This window comes from Globicephala melas, chromosome 2 (assembly GCF_963455315.2).
Source record: "Globicephala melas chromosome 2, mGloMel1.2, whole genome shotgun sequence".
Lineage (NCBI taxonomy): Eukaryota > Metazoa > Chordata > Mammalia > Artiodactyla > Delphinidae > Globicephala > Globicephala melas.
In genome coordinates, this window is record NC_083315.2 from 66,977,111 (window position 1) to 66,996,561 (window position 19,451).

The 19,451-nt window shown below is 50.6% G+C and overlaps 1 protein-coding gene across 6 annotated transcripts in view; it reads right to left on the reverse strand.

Annotated features, from left to right (window-relative positions):
- SMAD3 (SMAD family member 3) overlaps nucleotides 1-19,451 on the reverse strand; it is a 192,291-nt gene that overhangs the window by 87,886 nt on the left and 84,954 nt on the right. Inside the window, exon 1 of one of the 6 annotated variants that reach the window (XM_060294078.2) lies at nucleotides 13,090-13,198. The exons of 2 other annotated variants lie outside the window; for them this stretch is intronic. Coding sequence is in view for 1 of the 4 variants with exons in the window: in XM_030875176.2 (XP_030731036.2) it covers nucleotides 8,444-8,502 (59 nt within the window). In the remaining 3 variants the exon portion in view is untranslated. Of the gene's footprint in view, nucleotides 1-6,053; nucleotides 6,321-7,871; nucleotides 7,993-8,443; nucleotides 8,540-13,089; nucleotides 13,199-19,451 lie in introns of those variants that run through there. 3 more of the 6 variants (XM_030875176.2, XM_060294079.2, XM_060294077.2) reach the window with 3 other exon arrangements.

The window sequence follows — 19,451 nt, forward strand, 5'->3', positions numbered from 1 at the left end:
AGAAAAAAGAGAGCGACGGACTCCAAAAGTTCTGGAACATTAAGTCAGTTGCAGCGTGCCGGGATTTAAGTAAAGAATTACCGCGAAGGCGTCACTGAGATACCTCAGCGTAAGGTGTGGGGCAGCATCCTTACCTAGGTTAGCGCGCAGCCCCCGTTTGTTTCCCTAAGTGCCTGTAAGGCAGATCTCAGGTAATTGTGATCCTCAGATCATCCGGGCTATATTCGAAATACCACGTATTTACTGAGTTAAAAGCTCAGGTCCTGCCTCCAACACAGTTATTTAGAGTCCTTAGGACCTGCCTGAGCAGGCCCGTTCCATGTCAACACACCCTGCCCTGCCCTGCCCCAGCCTTCTCCTCAGGGCAGCGATTCTGAGCAGAGCTTGCACAATGAGATTGTTTAGTGCTGAGTCTACCTTAGGAGATGGCTAGGTAGACGCCCTCAGCCCTGCCTGGGAGGAGCTAACAGGTGGGAAGACGGCCCCCACTGACCCCCAAGTGTGGGATGAATGGAAGCAGCGTGTCCTCCCGTCCCAGAGGCTTCACATCCCATCCTGATGTCACTTCTAGTTGCAACCCAAACAGCAGGATAATGTCTGCTGGCTGGAGGACGACATATCTTCTGACCTCCCCTGGATTTAGGCTGATTCACTGGACTTGTCACACCGCAGACCACCCAACGCCGGCCGCCTCAGGCAGACCTACTGCCTACCCTGAGGACCCCCAGAGGGAGGCTGGGAAAGCTTATGGAAAACTGCCAAGTGCTGGTCAGGCCTGGATCTAGGAAACACTTGGGGTCATGCAAAGAGCCCTGGACCAGAAAGGATGCGATCTGGGCTCAGATTCCTGGCCTGGGTGACCTCAGGTAAACCATTTGACTGCTCTAAGCCTCAGCTTCCTCAGCCATTAACTGTGGAAGGCATCCAGGTCTGCAGGAGGATGCTGGCTGGTCCTCCCACTGATCAAGAGGTTTCTCTCAGGTGCTGCCAGAGGCAATAAGATGGGAACACTGGCTGCGTGGGTCTCTGTCGGGGAGCCAGGCTCCAACTGGCTTGTCAATTGCATCCACAATACTTGCAGGCCTGATATATCACCGTAAGTCAGCAGGACCTTTACCCAGTTCCCCTTTCCCTTCTTAGTAACAGCAACTCTGTGGATGACCCTGAGGCCAACTGTGCCTCAGTCTGTCCCCTCAGGACTGGGTTTGTTTACATCCTTCCTCTTCAGCTATCTGGGCCTTGGTTACTTCTTGTGAGACTCCCTCCTCGGTAAGGCTGCTGGGAGGATTGAAAGAGAAAGATGTGTGGAAGATCCCTGGCCTGGTGCCTTCCTACAGGTCACTGTTAGAACAAGGATGCACCCAGATGCCTGCCTTGGCTGGATGAAGCACCACCTGCTTTGGGAGTAGAGTAAGAGGTTTATGGAGACGGCAAGGCTGGCAAAGGGCCCCGCTGGAGGTGTGGACCCTAAAGCTTTATATTCAAGGGGTCCACTGAAGTTCAAGGCCGATTTCACATCCATCATCCCACCTGATCCGCACCATGGTCAGTGAGGGGAGACATTTTACAAATATGAAAAGCGCAGCTCAGACAACTGACTCACCCAAGAAGACACAGCCAGCACGGGAAACCAGGGGTCCTGGCCTGAGACCAGGGTCCTTTCCACGGCACCAAATGGCCAGACAAGAAAGAGTGACAAGATAGTGGCAATCACAGAGTCAGGTCAGCACCACTAATAAAAACGGGGTGGGGAGGGGAAACTTGACTACAGATATGGAACCCTCAGTCCAAGATTCCTATTGCCTTAAAGCTCACTTTCAACCTCCTAAGTGTTCATCATTGACTTTTAGACTACACCCCTCAGGTTCTGGCACCAGGGCCAATGTCCTAGGGCCCAGAAGTGGGCTGCTATTGCCACATTTCCTTCCCCAAAGCTCCAGACGACCCAACATATAGGGCACATCATGCCCATTATTTCATTTAATCCTCATAATCCCACCACTGGGATGAGCTGATATTTTTAGCTGCTGAACAAAACAGAAAACAATCACCCAGGGAAGTTAAGGGCAGGGAGAAGGCTTGACCTTAGAGGTGCACAGCCCTGGAGTCTTGGGCCTTTTCTTCCACACCACACTTCTCTCTATAAAGACCCCTGGCCAACAGTACCCTCACTATCCTGTCCCCACCTTTAGTGAGGTGCAGGATCACCTGTAACAGTGGTTCTCAAATTTTAATGTGTGTCAGCGTCCTCCAGAGGAAACACAGACTTCTTCTGGGCCATGAGCCCAGGGGTTCTGAGCAGGAAGGTCTGGGGTAAGGCCTGAGACTCTAACAAGTTCCTGGGTGATGTTGATACTTGCTGGTTGGGCACCACAATTTGAGAACTGCTGATTTATCATCAATTTAAGCACTCTCCCAATGGTTAGGTTAACTCTGGTACATCTACTTGAAATAATGTGTAATTAAGACCACGTGGAGACACAAGGAGATGCTTATGATGATGTCAAGTTAGAACAGGAGGCTGGCGTCCTAGGCTGGTCCAGGTGCTGTGTGTCCTCCAATCCCTTACTCATCTTCCTGTCCTCTGCTCTGTATCCCCAGGGCTGACTCCTGACTTTCTAGGCCTCATGTCAGGGGGCTGCTGGGGGGTTTGGACAACAGCAGGAACTTGTGGGAGAGTGGAAGGTGGGAGGAAGGGAGCGGCCAGGGCATTTCTCCCCTCTCTCCCTTTCTGCCCTGGGTGGGCATTTCTAATAGAAGCAGCTGCATCTGCTCTACATAGGCCCACCACTGACCCTGACCCTGGGCTCCGGTCACACCACCTCTTCCACTCTTCCAGGAGTGACCTCCTGCCACTAAGCTCTGGGTCGCCTCGCCTTTCCATGTTTGGCTTCTCAGCTTCTGTATCACCTGTGTAACGAAGGCCTGTATTAAATGCCCTTTGTGGTAAATACTTGATGGTGGTCCCTGCTTTCCTGTTTAGACTTTTACTGACATACTCTGATCACAGCTACACAAAAATGCTTATGCCAACGGACAACTCTAGAAGACAACGTGAAAAATTAAAAGAGGCAACAATATGAAGGTTGTCTTCCAAGAATGTGAGAAGAGTATCAGTTATTTATCATCCATTACTAATTTTTTTTTTCTTTTGCGGTCCGCGGGCCTCTCGCTGTTGTGGCCTCTCCCGTTGCGGAGCACAGGCTCCGGACGCGCAGGCTCAGCGGCCATGGCTCACGGGCCCAGCCGCTCCGCGCATGTGGGATCTTCCCTGACCGGGGCACGAACCCGTGTGCCCTGCATCAGCAGGCGGACTCTCAACCACTGCGCCACCAGGGAAGCCCAATTACTAATATTTAAAACTGGTACCAAGCACATGGTTGAAGAGAAAACAAGGTGAGTCTTGATAAGGAAAAGGTTGGGGAGCCAGGAGTCCATGACAAGAAATCTAAGGAGACCAATCTCTGTACCTTCATTTCTAAAAACACCTTCTTTTGCAGAAACCATGGCCACAGCCACAATGGTACTAGCAGTTCCCCATGAAAGTAGCGGTGGTTATCTGAGGGCAAGTGACTCACTTGTTAAAGAGGTCACATAACGTTATCACCGCAATGTTGGTCTCCGGACAGGGCGGGTCGCACTGGGCAACACCCCAAACCACCTTCAGCCCTCACTACCACGGAGGCAGCTCCATCTCAGGTCAGGCTCTGACCTGGGACCGATCTGAGCAATCCCTGTGAAGTAGCCAAGGGCCCGGGGGCTGCTGGGAGAGCAGGAATAATGAAAGAGGACGCTCAGAAATTCAGAGGATTCTGTTCAGCCACGTCCCCCAAGCACCATGGCAGCAACGTGTGTGTGCCTGGGGTGCCAGGGTGAGGAAGGGGGATCTTATTTTCCCACCACTTGTAGGGTTTCTCTCTCCCAAAGGGCACAATTAAAATCAAAAGCAAAACTCCACAAAACCAGATGGTAACAATATAAGAAATTATGCTGGATTCCTGCACTGAACTCAAAGCTGAACGCTGTAGCAGATAATCAAACGCTCAAGTGGAGAAGGAGGTTCTTAGCCTTGGACCAAACACAGTTTGGTGGTCTGTTTATAATATTTTAGCCTGACAACACTGCACAAAATGGACCACAAGGCTCACCACTGTAATGGGTTACTTTCAACCCCAAGCCAAAGATGATTTAAAGCCCTAGGGAGATGGGGGTGGGGAATGCAGCAGAGAGAAGCCTCAAGGGCTTTACGAGAAATGCACGTCTACTCTCCAGAACTCTGAGTGGAACATTTCAGAGTCAGAACCGTGCTTACCATCGAGCATTCTTGGAAAACCAGGATGGTTCACATCAGGCAAGCACCAAAAAGTGTTTACCGCTCCGCCCCGTCCTCCCACCCGTTCTCCTCTCCCTAAGAACCCGACATCAGAGGCCTTACACTTTCATCCCTGGGTGCTGGCTGACTCCATAAGAAAACTATCTACTCGGGGACAGGGCTATTGGCCAGGGTGTGAACTAACAACAAAAGCTACCCCCGGTTCATTCAGGCAAAGCACAAGTAAACAAAACACCCAGGCAGGGGGATCAAGAGACCTGCTCGAACTCTAGCTTTGCCGCACATTCACTGTGACCTTGGGCAAGTCCTTGTTCCTCTCAGGGCCTCAGTTTCCATCTGTTGAAGGGGTTGGACTAGATAACCTATCAAGTCACTTCTGACCCGGGGAGCACCTACTGTGTATGGCCCAGACTGTGGCAGGGACCCCATGCTTCTGAAGGACAGAGTGAGTACCCTCAAGCTGAGGTCCCAAGTGTTGCAAGTGTCCCCAGAGCCCACAGCTCCTAAGTTGCAGAGTTGGGATTTTCAGCAAAACCTGTCAGACTCCAGGTCTTCCTGCTACCCCAGGAGAGGCGCCCTGCTCTGAAGTACCGTCTTCCTTGCACACGCCCTGCCACGTCGGCCTCGCGGTTGTGTGAGCCGAGCAGGATGGACCCCGATTCCGGCCGCTCCCAAGCAGCCTGTCCCCACTCCCTCGGGGTAGCCCTTCGCTCGGCCTGGCTGTGCCTCCGCCTCACACTTGGGGGTCCAGGCTTCCACTCAGGGCAGGGCATCCACAGTCGAGCCCTCCAGGGGAGGGTCAGGTCAGGAACCATGTCCCTGTGCGGCTTCGGAGACAAGAACAGCAAAACTCAACGCCTCCAGCTGCTGGTTTCACCACCCCCTGCTCCGCTGGACTCTCACTTCCCCATCCAGCTGGTGCTACCCCCCTTCCCCCGGGGCCGCTGACCGGCTGGGGGGGCCTTGGGCTGAGTCACTCAGCATCTCCAGGGCTCCCTTTGCTCGTCTGGACTAGCATCGACTCCCAGAGATGCTCACAGAGATGAAATAAAATCAGGTAGATGACAGCACTTTGTAAACTGTAAAATACAGTACATAAAAGGTCATGGTGGTGTCTCCCCTTCCCGGTGACAGCGGTTGGAAAAGACTCTGGTATCATCGGAGGGACACACCGAGAACCCTCGCGAGCACACACACCTCGTGCCTTTATTTTTGAGGCCACTCGGTGCAGTAAAAGAACGACCCCGCCGAAGAACTGGTGGAAGGGTCTCTGTCCCTGCTTCTCCACTAACACAGAGACTGTCCCCGTCACCTACGAGATAGGGGTGAGACCACTTTCCTGCCTCTCCCAGGGCTGCCGTGAAGACAGGACCATGGGAAAGCGCTCTGCAAACCCTCAAGTATGCTCCGCATCCCCTCCCCACCCCGCCCACAGGAGGGGGCAGATGAAGGTCACAGACAGGAGGACACTTGGCTGCTTTCCCTGCTATTCAGAATCACCAAGAGGCTCAGAGGGAGGAGAAAGTGGGGGAAAGGACAGTGCATTGAAACAGCAGCCAGGCAGCAATGGTCGTCAGGCAGGCAGAGCTGACCGGGAAGGGGTGTGTGGTTTTCAGGGTGTCTCTCTCACCTCTCTGGGGGCTCCTAATCTGGTGTCTTCAGAAATACAGAAACAAAACAAAAGCAGCCATTTCCCCCAGCCAAAAAAAAAAAAGCCTACCTTGCAAGAGAAAGCTGCCGGCTGTGCTCACACTCAAGAATGTTTGCTGTGTGTCAAATGCTCTCCCGGGGCCTCCTGGGAGCTCTGCGCGGCCAGGTGCTGAGGGTCCCTGAGGAAGGGCCTGCCCTTCTCAGTTCACTGGGCTCTCTCTGTCCGGAGAAAAGGTCACCCCGACAGAGGTCTGAGCAGCCCTGTCCACACGGCGTGCTCCCAGGTGCCGACGGACGCCAGGTGTGAACCGCTGCGGGAGCTGCTCCCTCAGTTCATTGAAGGGGATTCTGAAACAGCCTTCCTAGCTGCGCCCAACTAGAAGGTGTGAAAAAGCAGCAGAACACCGCCTGTGTTTCCTTCATTCGAGCCTGCCCCCGCGACGCAGCCCAACAGCTCTGCTGCTCTTGTGGGTTTTCTTCCCAGCTCTGCCTGCTCTCCGCTCCTCCACGGACCTTCACCCTCACCCATGCATTTCACCTGGCCTCCACCCACGTGTTTCTGCAGTGGGCTTCCCCAGCCCCTGCCTGCCCCTCTGCCTTCCACCCCCGCCAACAGGTGAAGCAAATAACGGGGGATCCAGCAAGCCTACCGGGCGAGGCTGTTCTCACTTAGCAACAGCTGAGCCTCGTGTGTGCCCAGCCTCCAAGCCACAGTCTCAGAGAATCAGTTCCAGGTCTGGGGCTCTGGGCACTTCTGATTTCCAGAGCAGAAGCATCAACGTGGGCAAATGGGGAACAGAGAAAACAAACCCCAGACCAGAATTACATATAGATGATGCCTCCCGCGATAAAGGCGGTAACGGGGAGAAACGAATAAATGCATATCCCCGAACTCCAGGTGTCTGTTTTTATTCTTCTAGATGAGCTCCAGCAATCACCGCTGAGCCGTCAATCAGCTGGGCCAGAGGAACTCTAAGAACTCTGATCGAAACCATGGCTTCCCAAGGGCCTGGCTTTCTCCCCGCCCCCCCTTTTCAGGCAGAGCTGGCAGCACAGCAAAACAATTTCAAAGCACAGAGACCATAAACACCAAATTAAAAGGTAAAGTAAAAAGGGAAGAGATGTTTACTGGAAACTGAAGTTCCACTGCCCAGAAAATATAGGTCTTTTTTTAAACACACATACACCAACACACACATATATATGAGGCCTCTGCCGCCCACCTCGAGAAATATGTACTTTGCTCTATATATGGCTTTCTTATCTGCCCTTGATTATGCTCAGCTTGTGACCGTGAAGCCTGAAATAATTACCCGCAGAGAAATAACAGCCTTGGCCACAGTCAGGGCCTAACAAAGCCAGTCCTGCATTTACCAATGATCACACAACTCGCTCACAGGACAAACTCGAGTTCGCTGATGCACAGATAATCATTCCCATGCATACCTGAAATGCAGCCACCGCTGAGAGGGTGCCAGGTGGCTACTGGAACCAAGAACAATCATCTTACATGATATTTCTGGGTCCAGAAAGGCTTTCGAGCTGAAACTACGCAGGAAATTAAGGTGGGCAGATGGTAATCATCAAAGCAGAGGGCTGGCAGACCACCCCTCACAGGAGAAGGAAAAAGCTAGAGGAAAATTGACTCCTGAAAGCAGAGAATTTTGGTGGGAGGCAAGAACATAAAGTCGCTCCTACTGGCAATGGGGTGCCCCTCGGGGCTGCTCCCCAAAGATAATCAACGTCGTGTTAGGAGTGAGGAGACAGACACACTTCACTAGTGGGGCCCATGTGTCTCCCTTTCACTAGCCCAGGTCCACATCCCTTGATGCATTTGTCCCGTCCCACCCATTCCATAGCCCCTCCTTCCGAACCCCTGGGTACTCACCATGTGCCCACAGCACAGAAGACCTTCGTACTATCCCACACTTGTGTATTCAAACCCCAAGTCAGACTGTAAGCTCTCTGAGGGCAGAGGCCGTATCTGCCATTTCTCTGAGTGCCTTGCTTCCTAAACATTTAGTGACTGACGGATTCCTCATTCGTCTAAGAAATAACAACCTCCATCTGGCATCTGTGTCTACACCCACCTCTCAAACCCTGTCACTGGAAAAGCTCCTCGACCCTGCTCCCCATATGTGAGGCCCTTCGGGGCTAATCAACACCGACAAGTTCTCCTCCCTCCTGAAGCTCATTTCACACCCATTAAGCAGTCCCCTTCACAATCCCACCACCATCACAATATGCCCTCCCCTCTGCCTGAAAAGATACTAGAATTGAGCTGTCCTTTCCCATGAATGTTTACTCTGGACAGCTGTGTCCCCTCAGATTGCATTTGGCTGTAGGGATGGAGTCCCCGCAGGGAAGCACGAACAACTGACTGGGCATAAACGGAAGTGTTTCGATGCGATGGCTTATGAGGGTGGTAGGATCCTCTCAACCGAGGGCAGGGACACTCACCAAGGCACAGGAAACGGCACAGCACATACTTTCACAGCCCCTCGCATCCACCGGGGCATCGCCAAGGATCTGACACTAAGGTATGCCAGCGCTGGCTGGGGCCTCTGACTTGGCTTCATGAAAAAGGCGTGGCTGCGTGTTATGCGTGGCTGCATGTTACGGTCTGTTTAATCCACTCCTGCTCCGCCCCTGCCCTGGCTCCACCCCCCCACTTAGTACTCTGAGTTTCCCAAGCAGAAATAACCAACTACAGATGGTTCTACTCCTTCAGAGATGTTTGAGAAACCACTGACCCAGAGAAAGAAAACTGGGGATCCAAATCTCAGGGCAACTACTCACCATCGACAGCTGTGATTACCAAATCGACATGCTTCTCAAATCTAGAACTTTTTTTCTCTCTGTGTACTGTGCTTTTTTTTTTTTAAACCAACCACTATCACTTTACCCCTAAAAGAGATGCCCAGAACACTGAACCACAGCTTTACTTAAGATCTAGGGCTGTTGATTCTCAATGCTGGCCACACCCCAGAATCACCTGGATAACTTTAAAAATACTGATTCCCAGGCCCCGCCTGTAGAAATTCTGAATTGGTCTGAGGTGTGGTCTGGGTATCAGAATTTTTATAAGTAACCAAGGTTGAGAACCTTCCATGGTGAGCCCGACCACCAAATGTGGTCATTAGGAAGCAGGAGTCCCAGCTGCCACGGCTTACCCCGCACCTCAAAGCTCTTTCCATCCTGTCTTCAACGGCGGGCCCCAATCTCCAGCCCCCAGAGCGATTGTACAGTGATCCTGAAACTATCCGAATCAGTTAACAGAGTTGGTCATTTCTTTGAATGCAAGCTCCAGAATTAGAATGTTTAAGGTGCAGAAACATTAAAATCCTGCTAAGTCAACGCCTCTGGTTTGTCAAGGAGGAAACCAGGGGCCGGGGTAGCAAAGTGACTCACCCAAGGTCACGAAGCTGGTTCACAATGGGGCAGGCCTAGAAACGGGGTCTTCCACCTCTGGTTCTCTCTCCTGTGCACCACCCAGGAGCCCCTGGGGTGACAGACTCCCAAAAAAAGCAGGGTCACGGGAATGGCCACTGTTTACTTCTTGTGTACTTGCAGTGGCCAGCCTCTCATTACTTCATCTCTAGAAGGCTCTGTCTCCTGACTGGCCTTAAAACAGCTGAGGACAAAGATGGTTCTTCTCTTTAAAGATTCCTGAGCGTGCTGGTCAAATCATAATCCTCAAAGAATATACTTGCTGGCTGGCTGGGGTTCATGGAAAAAGCCATTAGCAAAAAGAGTCTACCCCAGTTTTGAAAGAGCACTCTGTCGAGCGGCGGGTGTGAGAGCCCGAAAGCCAGCAGTGGATTCTGGTTCCTTGTGGATAAGAGAGTTGATTGTTGGTTTCAAAATCTCTAACCAACCTGTGAACACGCTTCCCTTCCTTCCTGTATTTTTACAGCACCTCGGCCGCAACGCAGCTGGTCCCAGAAGCACAGGAAGCCTGTGCTTTGGGCTAAATGAGAATTCCTCTTTGCCTGAAGGCTGATTTCCCCTAGCCTGGGAATAGGGAATAGAAGCCTGGCGGCTCCAGGCAGCAGGAGTACGTATGACCGTCCAAATCCACGGGCCATTCACACCTCCTGGACCACGGTGTCTGGCGGTACTGCCACCACCAACGACAACTGAGGATGCTCCGTAAGTACCTGGTGAGTTAAACCGTGACTATAATAGAATTAAATAAGGAATGGGCTGCCTCTGACGGTAGAGCATCAGATGAAAAATTACACTTGCCTCCCAGGAAAATATATGCGTCGAGAAAAGAGTGAAAACCCAGAAGCCAAGGAAGAGAGGGCAGAAAGGTGTCGTGAAGTATTAGAGCCGATACAGACCTCTGAGGTTCTCTCTTGGAGCTTGTCATTTTCTAGATGCGAAGACCAATACCCAGAGAAGCCAAGCTGACCTTCCTGGAGCCAGAAAGCCAAGCTCCACCAAAGAGTGGCCAAGGGCCCTCAGCCTCATCAGAGAAACGGGATGCCAAGGTTCCTTCGTGTTCACGTGTGTCTGTTCTCTGACTGATTCAACACTTCACTGACCCTGGGGGCTCCGATAATGATGAAGATGAAGACTAGTGTCGGTCACGGAAGGAGGATAGAAAGAAATGGCCCATGTTCGATTGCAGGCATTGCTGGGATGTTCAGATGTGGAAGCCCAGAGAACAGCTGAAGCTGAGGGTCTCTAGCTGTGCAGAACTACAGATCTGGAAGTCAACCCCCCAGTGAAACCCAGAGAGAGGAGAAGCACTTTGAGCTGCAATTCTGAACTGTGATACCCAGCTGGGTGGAACAAGCTCCAGCATGTGGTTTGATTTTCTCGTCACTGAAGTTAAGGCTGATAGACAAAAAATCAAAATAAAAAAACAACAGTGGTCAAAAGGTGACATTCAAAAAGATTGTCGGATCAAAGTCCCTTTGTGAGTACTGTTATTTCACCCTCCTCTGAACGGTAACCACTTCCCACATGAGCCCCAGTAAGGCAACCGTGCAGCCCACAAGAGAGATAGAAATATGACCACACTTCCCTCTTATAAACAGGTGACGGTAAACATCTGAGACCACTGGTCCACAGCCGCGGTTAAACAAAGGGTCGGGGGACACCCTGGAATAGCTGTCAGGGCCTCCATCTCCCCATATACTAACTCTCCCTCTGAGTGGGGACCTTGGACCATTAACTTCAGAACTCAAGCTGGTCAAACAGAACCAGCCTCACCCTGGAACCACTTCATTGGGTTTCATGCCCAGGCTCACCTGGCCTCTCCTCCTGGAGACTCAAGAATTTTCAAGGAAAGCAGCTGCTTTGGTGCCCAGCCCTGTGCTCAGAGATGCCACTCTGTGAGGGCCTCGCGCAGAGGGCAGGAGGGCAACACATCACGTGTGCGCTGAAGTGTGCAATCCCCCCACTCCCACCTCCCGGATCAGCTGTAGATAGAGCCTTTTTTCTTTTAATAAGAAAAGCCAAAACTGCAACTTTTTCAATCAAGCAAGAAAAACAGGCAAACCTGAAACAAACATCTTTAATTAGCTTTGAGATGTTTCCCAGGGGGGTCCTGAGTTAGCCCAGCTCCTAGATCAATAGGAAAATAAGGGCCCATGAGGCCCTGGGACAGGCTCTGTTTTCTCTGAATTGGAATGAAAAAGCATTTGGAGACCTGAAGTCAGTTATTAGCTGACTGTGACAGGAAGACTCCAGGGTATTCCGTGTCTGCAGAATGTTCCATCAGAAAATGACCCCAAAATTCTACAAACTGGCCAGCAGTTTGTTTTTAACCACCAAACATTTATAGAATTCTTATTTCTTCGTCTATATGCTTTCAGAGAAAGTTTCCAGCAGCTTCAAAGCCAGTGAGACGCACAAAGACGCTAAACATGCAATTCAATTTCACAGGGTTTCGAAGCTAAAATACCGCAAGAACCTTTAGAAATTTTCCCCTGGGGGCAGGAGGCGCTTAGCTCTGTACCCTGCCCCCACTCCATACTCAAGGGCAAATTTTTAACCTTCATTTTGTCAACAGGAAAACAAGACTGGTAGTGGGGTGGAGACAGAAATCCGAACTTCTTGAAAGACCTTGCTTAGGTTGGAAAATGTGTCGTCCTCAGGCACAGCGTTCAGAGGCCCTGATGGTCCCCTTCCATGAGTCTCACTTCCATTTGTCCCCCTGAGCCCCAATTTCACACCTGTTCCTAAGCTGCCCCACAGCAGACTGCTACAACCCACATGGTTGGATATTCTGAACACAAATAATGGTCTCTCCATCTTGACTGTAAGCTCCCTGAGGGCAAGATCTGGTCCCTGATTGGTTTACCAACATAACCCCTGAAATCAGCAAGACATCAGATAAGTATTCAGGAGTCTACTCAGAAAAGGAAAACAGTAATCAACAAGTATTAATTGACATTTACTTTACTAAGTGCCTAGCAGGTACTGGTGAGCCGAAGAAATAGCCGGGATCTCTGACATCAAAAGGCTTATTACAATCCATTATTTCTGCCAAGACCGCATGTGACAAAATACTGGCGAGATACCAGGAGGCTTCTGGGAAAGATTTCCTTCCTGGATTAAGAGACCCCCAAGGAGAAGCAGCCTTTTCTGCCGCTAGATGCAACCGTGTAGAGACAGTAACTCTTGGAGCAGCTGTGGCCGTCCCTGGATCATGAGGGCTGAAGATGGCAGGGCAGAAAGATGGAAGGCTCCCAAGTCCTTGCTGGTGCCCGAAACCTCCCTGCCTCCAGACTTCTTAGGGGAGATAATAAGCCCTCACACTGGTGAAGATGTTAGTTGGGTTTCAGGTTACTTGTAGCCCAAAGCATCCTAATACAGTGAGTCTGGCCCCTGATCCAGAGTATGGGATGGATCGGAGAGGGAAGGAGCGAACTGGCTTACTGCAGTATCCAGGCGTGAGAAACCGAGGGCTGCCACTAAGGAGGAGAGGGTGGCAATGGTGAGGAGAGCTGGAACTCAAAAGATACAAAAGCACAGTCCAGCCTTACCCACAAGATGGCCTAGTCATCTCCATGAAGCCCGGGGGCCAGTTCCCACGCTGACTCTCCGATGAACTGGAACATAAATAATTAATATTCCCTGCCCATACTCACCCACACACATGCCTCCTTGTGTCTCTGGGGTTAAAAAAAAAAAAAGGAAATGCATCTTGTTCTATTTATAAGACACAGCACAGCCACAAAGGATGACGACTAGAGCCGTATCAGCTGAAGTTCTCCAAGCAAGTGCCAAGTTTGGTTTGAATTTACACTTCACTTTTCTCAGCCTGTAACCAGTCTTCTTTGTCACTCCAGCTGCTCTCCTTGGAGTTCATCAGACAGGGCCTCGCCCACGGCAAACAGTTTGGTTGCAGAGTATAGAGAACTCAAGTCCCTCTCCAGATTTCCAACAGATTATTTGGGGCAAGAGAGGAAGCATGAGGCTTGGACGATCGCAGAAACCAGTCCCATGAACATGGGGCAGAAGGGAAGCAGTGCAAAGCCTTTCCATGTTCTCTACGGAGTCGCATTGACAGAGGGGGTTATTTAGGGCCACATACCCTGGCACATTCCATGCATTTACCAGCATCAAAGAGAGAAAAAAGGCATGCTTGCTGTTATTTTTAATTCCTTCCTCAATGCCTTCCAAAACTCTTCAGCAGAAGGTTTATCCACTACACCCCCACCAGCTCCCAGCCAGTAATATCTTTGAGGCCTCAGCGAAAATGGAGCAGGGGGGCAGGAGAGGTCAGCTCGCAGAAGACGACTCTGCTCCTGGACATGAAATCCCATGTCAGCTGCACTGCACCTAGGGGCATCTCCTGGGTTCCGAAGGGACATGGCCTGATGAGGATGCAGATGTTCTAGAGCCAGGTGAACACCCTACCACCCCCTCACTGCCACCCTCACGTCCCCCCCTCCACCTCCCACTTCTCCCCCCTTCCCTTCAGAGTGGCCATCAGCAGAGCCAAAGGTTCCCCAACTCCTACTGCAGCTAAGTAAGCTCGGGTGCTAACTTGACTATTTTAGATTACCTCTAAGATCTCATCCAGTTTTAAATTATGTTGCCAACTTGCTGAATGATCTTAGGCAAGTCCCCTCACTCGGAATAGCAGTAAATAATCCAGACAGTCCCTGACACTTTAGCAGTGGCAGAGAAAGCTGCTGATGTAATCCTCCCAGTTTCCCTGGTCAGGTATCATCATCACTGGCCCAGAGGCAGGGTGACTTAGAATGACTATTTATCCAGGTTTGCCTGGACAGTCCAGGTTGATGCCCATTTTCTGGCCATCATTAATGACAGCACTGCCCTTTTACACTCTTAGAGGTGTCCTGGTTTGTTTAATAAATTATATAGTCACCCCTGATTCTAGAAGGGGCAAAGCTTCAGAGGCAAATCCAGCTCCATCTCTTATCATGAGACCTACAGCAACTTTCCTGAGCAAGTTCATGGATTTTGTTGTGAGGATGAGAACAGCAGCCCATTCTTGGGGAGCCTTGGGGCAGGCAACTGGGTGTCAGGAACCAGACCTGAATTCAGATTCCTGTTCTGCCGCTGACCCCTCAAAGCCTCAGCCTCCTTTTTTTTTTTTGCATTTTAACTCCAAGCCGTTTTTATTTATTTATTTATAGCTGTGTTGGGTCTTTGTTGCTGTACGCAGGCTTTCTCTAGTTGCGGCGAGTGGAGGCTACTCTTCGTTGCGGTGCGCGGGCTTCTCATTGCGGTGGCTTCTCTCACTGCAGAGCACGGACTCTAGGAGTGCGGGCTTCAGTAGTTGTGGCTCGTGGGCTCTAGAGCGCAGGCTCAGTAGTTGTGGTGCACGGGCTTAGTTGCTCCGCGGCACATAGGATCTTCCCAGACCAGGGCTCGAACCCATGTCCCCTGCATTGGCAGGCGGATTCTTAACCACTGCACCACCAGGGAAGCCCCTGCTTCCTCTTCTATAAACATGGATTACTCATCCTTCCCAGAAGATGGGTAAAGAAGACCAACCAGCTGATCAATGGCCCACCTTGGTGTCTGGCATATAGTCAGCACCCAGTCCACGCTGCCTGTGCCAGGATCACTCCCAGGTGAGAGGGCTCAGGTGATCAGCTACAGGTCAGCACAGCTGACCCAAATCCCCAGACAAGGCCACGAGCACCAACTCACCTAAGCTTTTGGAACCAGACCCTGCAGCACGCACGCCCTGAGTTCATATTCCTATTGAATTTGTGCATCGTTAATGATTTTCTCTAAGGTGGCGGTGCAAATCTGGGTGTGAACTTGGAGGCCTTAACTCCATCTCCGACAGGAAGGGCTTTTAGCAATACCATAGAGTTGTGCTTCATAAAGAAATAATGAGCGACACTGCATAATATTTCACAGTCTGCAAAGACCTTTTCATGCCTAGCTCATCTAAATAAACAACGGCAATCATCCCACCAAGGGAGGCAAGGTTTTTCCCATTTTACTGCTGAGGAAAGGGAGGCTCAAAGAAATCAGGTGACTGGTCTACGGTCACCAAAGCAGGAAAGGGGAGAGCAGGGATCCGAACTTGGGTCTTCTGAATGTAAGCCCAGAATGCTCCACTGCAGGAGGCTGCCCCTTCAGCAGCAGGCCTCTATCAGGGTTCTCAAAAATGGTCCATGAACTAGAATCAGTCTGTGGACACAAAACTTTTATCTTCTAAAAACCTATAAACTTCAATTAACAACACAAAAAAGCTGACTCTAAACAGGTGAGGTAAACTGTATGCAATCTCTCAGTGGTCACCAAAATTTCTGCTTGCTCTCAGTGATAAAATATATGAACTTAAACTATTTTACTCTCTTATTAAGAAATATGATCTGTTTTTAATACATGATAGCATTCGATGAGTCTGCAGTAGAGAATTTAGGTATTTTTGCTGATTGCAGTGTGGTCTGGAATTGGAAAGCCTGGCCTAGGCGATCATCAGTGAAGACACTTAAAACACTGACCAGAGATATTCTACACAAAGACACCGTACCAGGCACAGAGAAGACCCAGGGAGAGGCCAGGTTCTGATGTTGAGGCCTCTGTATGGAGCCCAGCGACACCCTGCTTCATTTCCCAAGGAATCCATGTCAAGAGGCTGGCATGACTCACTGGCTAATTACCTGAACACTTGGGCTCCCCCAGCCCTCCTGGCTGTACAACTTGTCTTCTCTCCTGACGGCCAACAAAACACTATTTTCACCCTGGTCCAGACATAGCCTAAAGCTGTCCACATGGTGGTGTAAGGGATTATGACTCTGACCCGGATAACTCCGGCAGAAAACCTGCTCTTACCAGCCTCGGGGTGGGGGAGGAATGCGAATAGAATGGTGGCTTCAGCCACGCCACTCCCCTAACTTAAAAATCTCCTGGGTGCTTACGGAGCAAGGTCCAAACGCCAAGTCTGGCCAACTGAAGCCCTTGGCAACATCCTTCTCCCGACCCTCTCTGGCCACTCCCTCTTCCACGTTCTGGCCACCCTGCCCCACACACCAGGCCCTTCCACCCTCTGTCTGGCCAGTGCTCCATGCAGCCTTCCCCTCACTCCCACACTCCTATCCACCCTTCAAAGTCCCGCTGGAGCATCACTTCTGTGAAGTCTTCTGGGTCCCCCAGAAAAGAGCTGCTCTTTCTCTGGGCTCCCAACTACCTCTTTGTTCAGCCTTTGCTAGACTGTCTTTCCCATGAGCCCACCGTAACTGTGGTCACCGTGTCCCTTTTTGCCTCTGTGCAGTTCAGTGACAGGACTTTATCTCTGCATCTCTGTATCTCCCGAGGCCCAGCACAAAGTCAGTGCCCAATAAATAGATCCAACAACCAAACGCACTACAGCGGTTGGGCTCTTTGCTCCACCTTTAAGATGGGCGGCTGCCATACGTATCACCTGCTCCCTGATCTGCATTTAATTCACTCTGATCTGGGTTCAAGGTGAGGGAAATCAATCCCTATAGAAGTACCCACAATCCTGCCCATATAATGGTGCCACCTGAGCGGGGCCCCAGTTGTGGCTACATAACTGAGAGGAGGGTGCTAAAAACAGGCCTGCCTCACCATCAATGGGTCCCAGAGCAAGAGGACCTACGAAGGCCCACATAGGATATGTCATGTTTAAATTTAAAAGACAGAAATCAAGATAACAGACTGATAAATAGAACATGTTCTATCATATTGACAAATACCTTGATACAACCTGGGAGGCCGCGTTTGAATTCAGAGTTCTCTGACCCCTCGGTTTTACAGTGGGATGCAGACACTCGGGGAGAGCTGGCCATCCCCAGCATCACCCCACACTTAGAGGGGCTTCATGGACACCCATGCAGACACCCCGAGTCTGAATTCCATCCAATCCCTCCATCTCCCGGCCCTGCCCACCTTGTCAGCCTGGGGCCCACGGGTGCACACACGGTCCACGGCCGATGCAGTCTGCCCTTCCTTAGGCAGATGGGCCTGCAAGCAGGCTTGAGACCGTGTGGGCAGGGAACTGAAGGGTCGGGACCCAGCATACAGTCTGGAAGGAGGAAGTGCAGACTCTACGTGGGCCATCCCTGGGCCCTGCAGCTCTGCCCCATGGAAAGTACCACATCCAAAAGGATGTCCAAAGCATGGCCTACTAAGTGTGAGAGCCCTCTGGCCCCCCTCGAGGAGCAGCCCACGGTACCGCCATCCACATCTGGGTTATCCTGGAGCCGTGAGCTTCTGGCACCGAACAATCTCACCTGACAACCAAGCCAACTGGTGAGGGGGTACTTGGAGCTGAAACTGCTTTCCAACCAGGCCTCAGAAACACACCAGCAACAATAAACATCACGCACTTGCACACACGGAAGGGCAGGCTATCGGTGACGAGCCTGTGAGTCACGGTGTTTCTTCTTCAGGATCTTATACCCCCCACCCCAGGAGCACTGATTCATCAAAGTTTATTTTCAATACTATTATTTTTAGTCAGCCAAAAAATTTTTAAAATGATGATGGAGGAGGGGAGAACCACCGAAGAATATGAATTGTCTTTCAATAGCCTTCCAAGCCGTAAACCAACAAGTGGTGTGGCTGTGGCCGCTTGGTGCGCACCTGCTAGAGGAAGGTCCTCTCACTACATCAACCCATGTTCTCCAAACAGCGAGCCCTGAGAACAAGTGTGTCGGGGGTGGGGGGGCCCTTACTGGAATCTACTGACACCATCAGTCAGATTTCCCCCTTGAAAGGGAAAAATGAGTGTTTACGAAGCACCTACTATGTGCTGTGAGCCACAAGTTATCAATCAAGTACTTGCTCTCTCTTATCTCATTTGCGTTGACTTACAGGAGGTAAGTGGGCCCATGCCCATTATACAGATGAGGCAAATGGAGCTTAATCAATGGAAGCAGATGTCCCCAAGGCTGTCACATAGCCAGTAACGGGCCAACTCAAACTCCGGTCTGTCAGACTCCAGGGCCCTTTGTTTTCCCTTGATGACTCTGCTCTTCCAGCCCACCCACACCCCCCACTCCTGTTCCCCAAGCAACATTTTAAGACTCTCTTTGGGTAGAGATAAATGGCTACACAAAACATTTAAAGAGGTAGCAAAACAAGCTCACTCACCCTGCCCTTCCAGGCACACAGAGAAATAAGGCTCACCTCAAGTCTGAATTCCATGAGGATGCAGGAAAGTTTACAATGGGGCACATTTGAAGCAAAAGGAAAAAACCCAACTTCCATCACCAGTGCCTGCTTTCAGCCACTTGTAACTACTCAAAAAGTCCTTTCTGGGTCCATTACTCCACATTTGGGCTTAGCCCAGAGGTGATTTTTTAAGGAAAAAATGCCTTTTGGCATTTTTGAGCTGTGACAGCGTAAAAACAGACCTTTAGAAAACACACACCCAAAAAGCATTACTATTTTCAAAAGTCCAGTCTCAAAGGAAAAAAAAAACAAAACAAAACGGTGACACCTCAGAGCTACAACTTGGCCTGGCAGTCTGTGATGCAAGAGTTAGCAGGGAAAGCCACCAGACTGATAACGCTGTAGGTTTCAAAGGCAAACCTTGACCCAGGGTTTCTTAAACAACCCCCTAGTCCTAACTCCCAGCAAAGCTGTCAGGAGAAAAACTTGCCAGATGTAATCAGGGAGAGCCATGTGATACAGAAAAAGTACTATTTCGGGGGAAACTCACTTTTCATTTCCTAGCTGGGGTTTCAACTTGTAACCTCCACGCCGCCCCACAAGAGGTGCACGCTTACACAATCGAGTACAGCCTTTCTTTATACAGGTGCTTGAAAATAAATAAAGGAAGCTTCCTGGGTAAACCCTGACATATGAGCAAACATTTTCCACAGGTATCCTCTATAATGCCTACCTCTCACATTTCACCATTTTTAGGCAATTGTGGTCATTAGTTTAAGTAAACTTCCTGCTCTGAGAATAGCCAAAAATAGCAACAAAAGAAGAAAAATTGCTCACTGCATCTCAAGGCACACAGCCTTCACTTCGTTACCCTCCTATT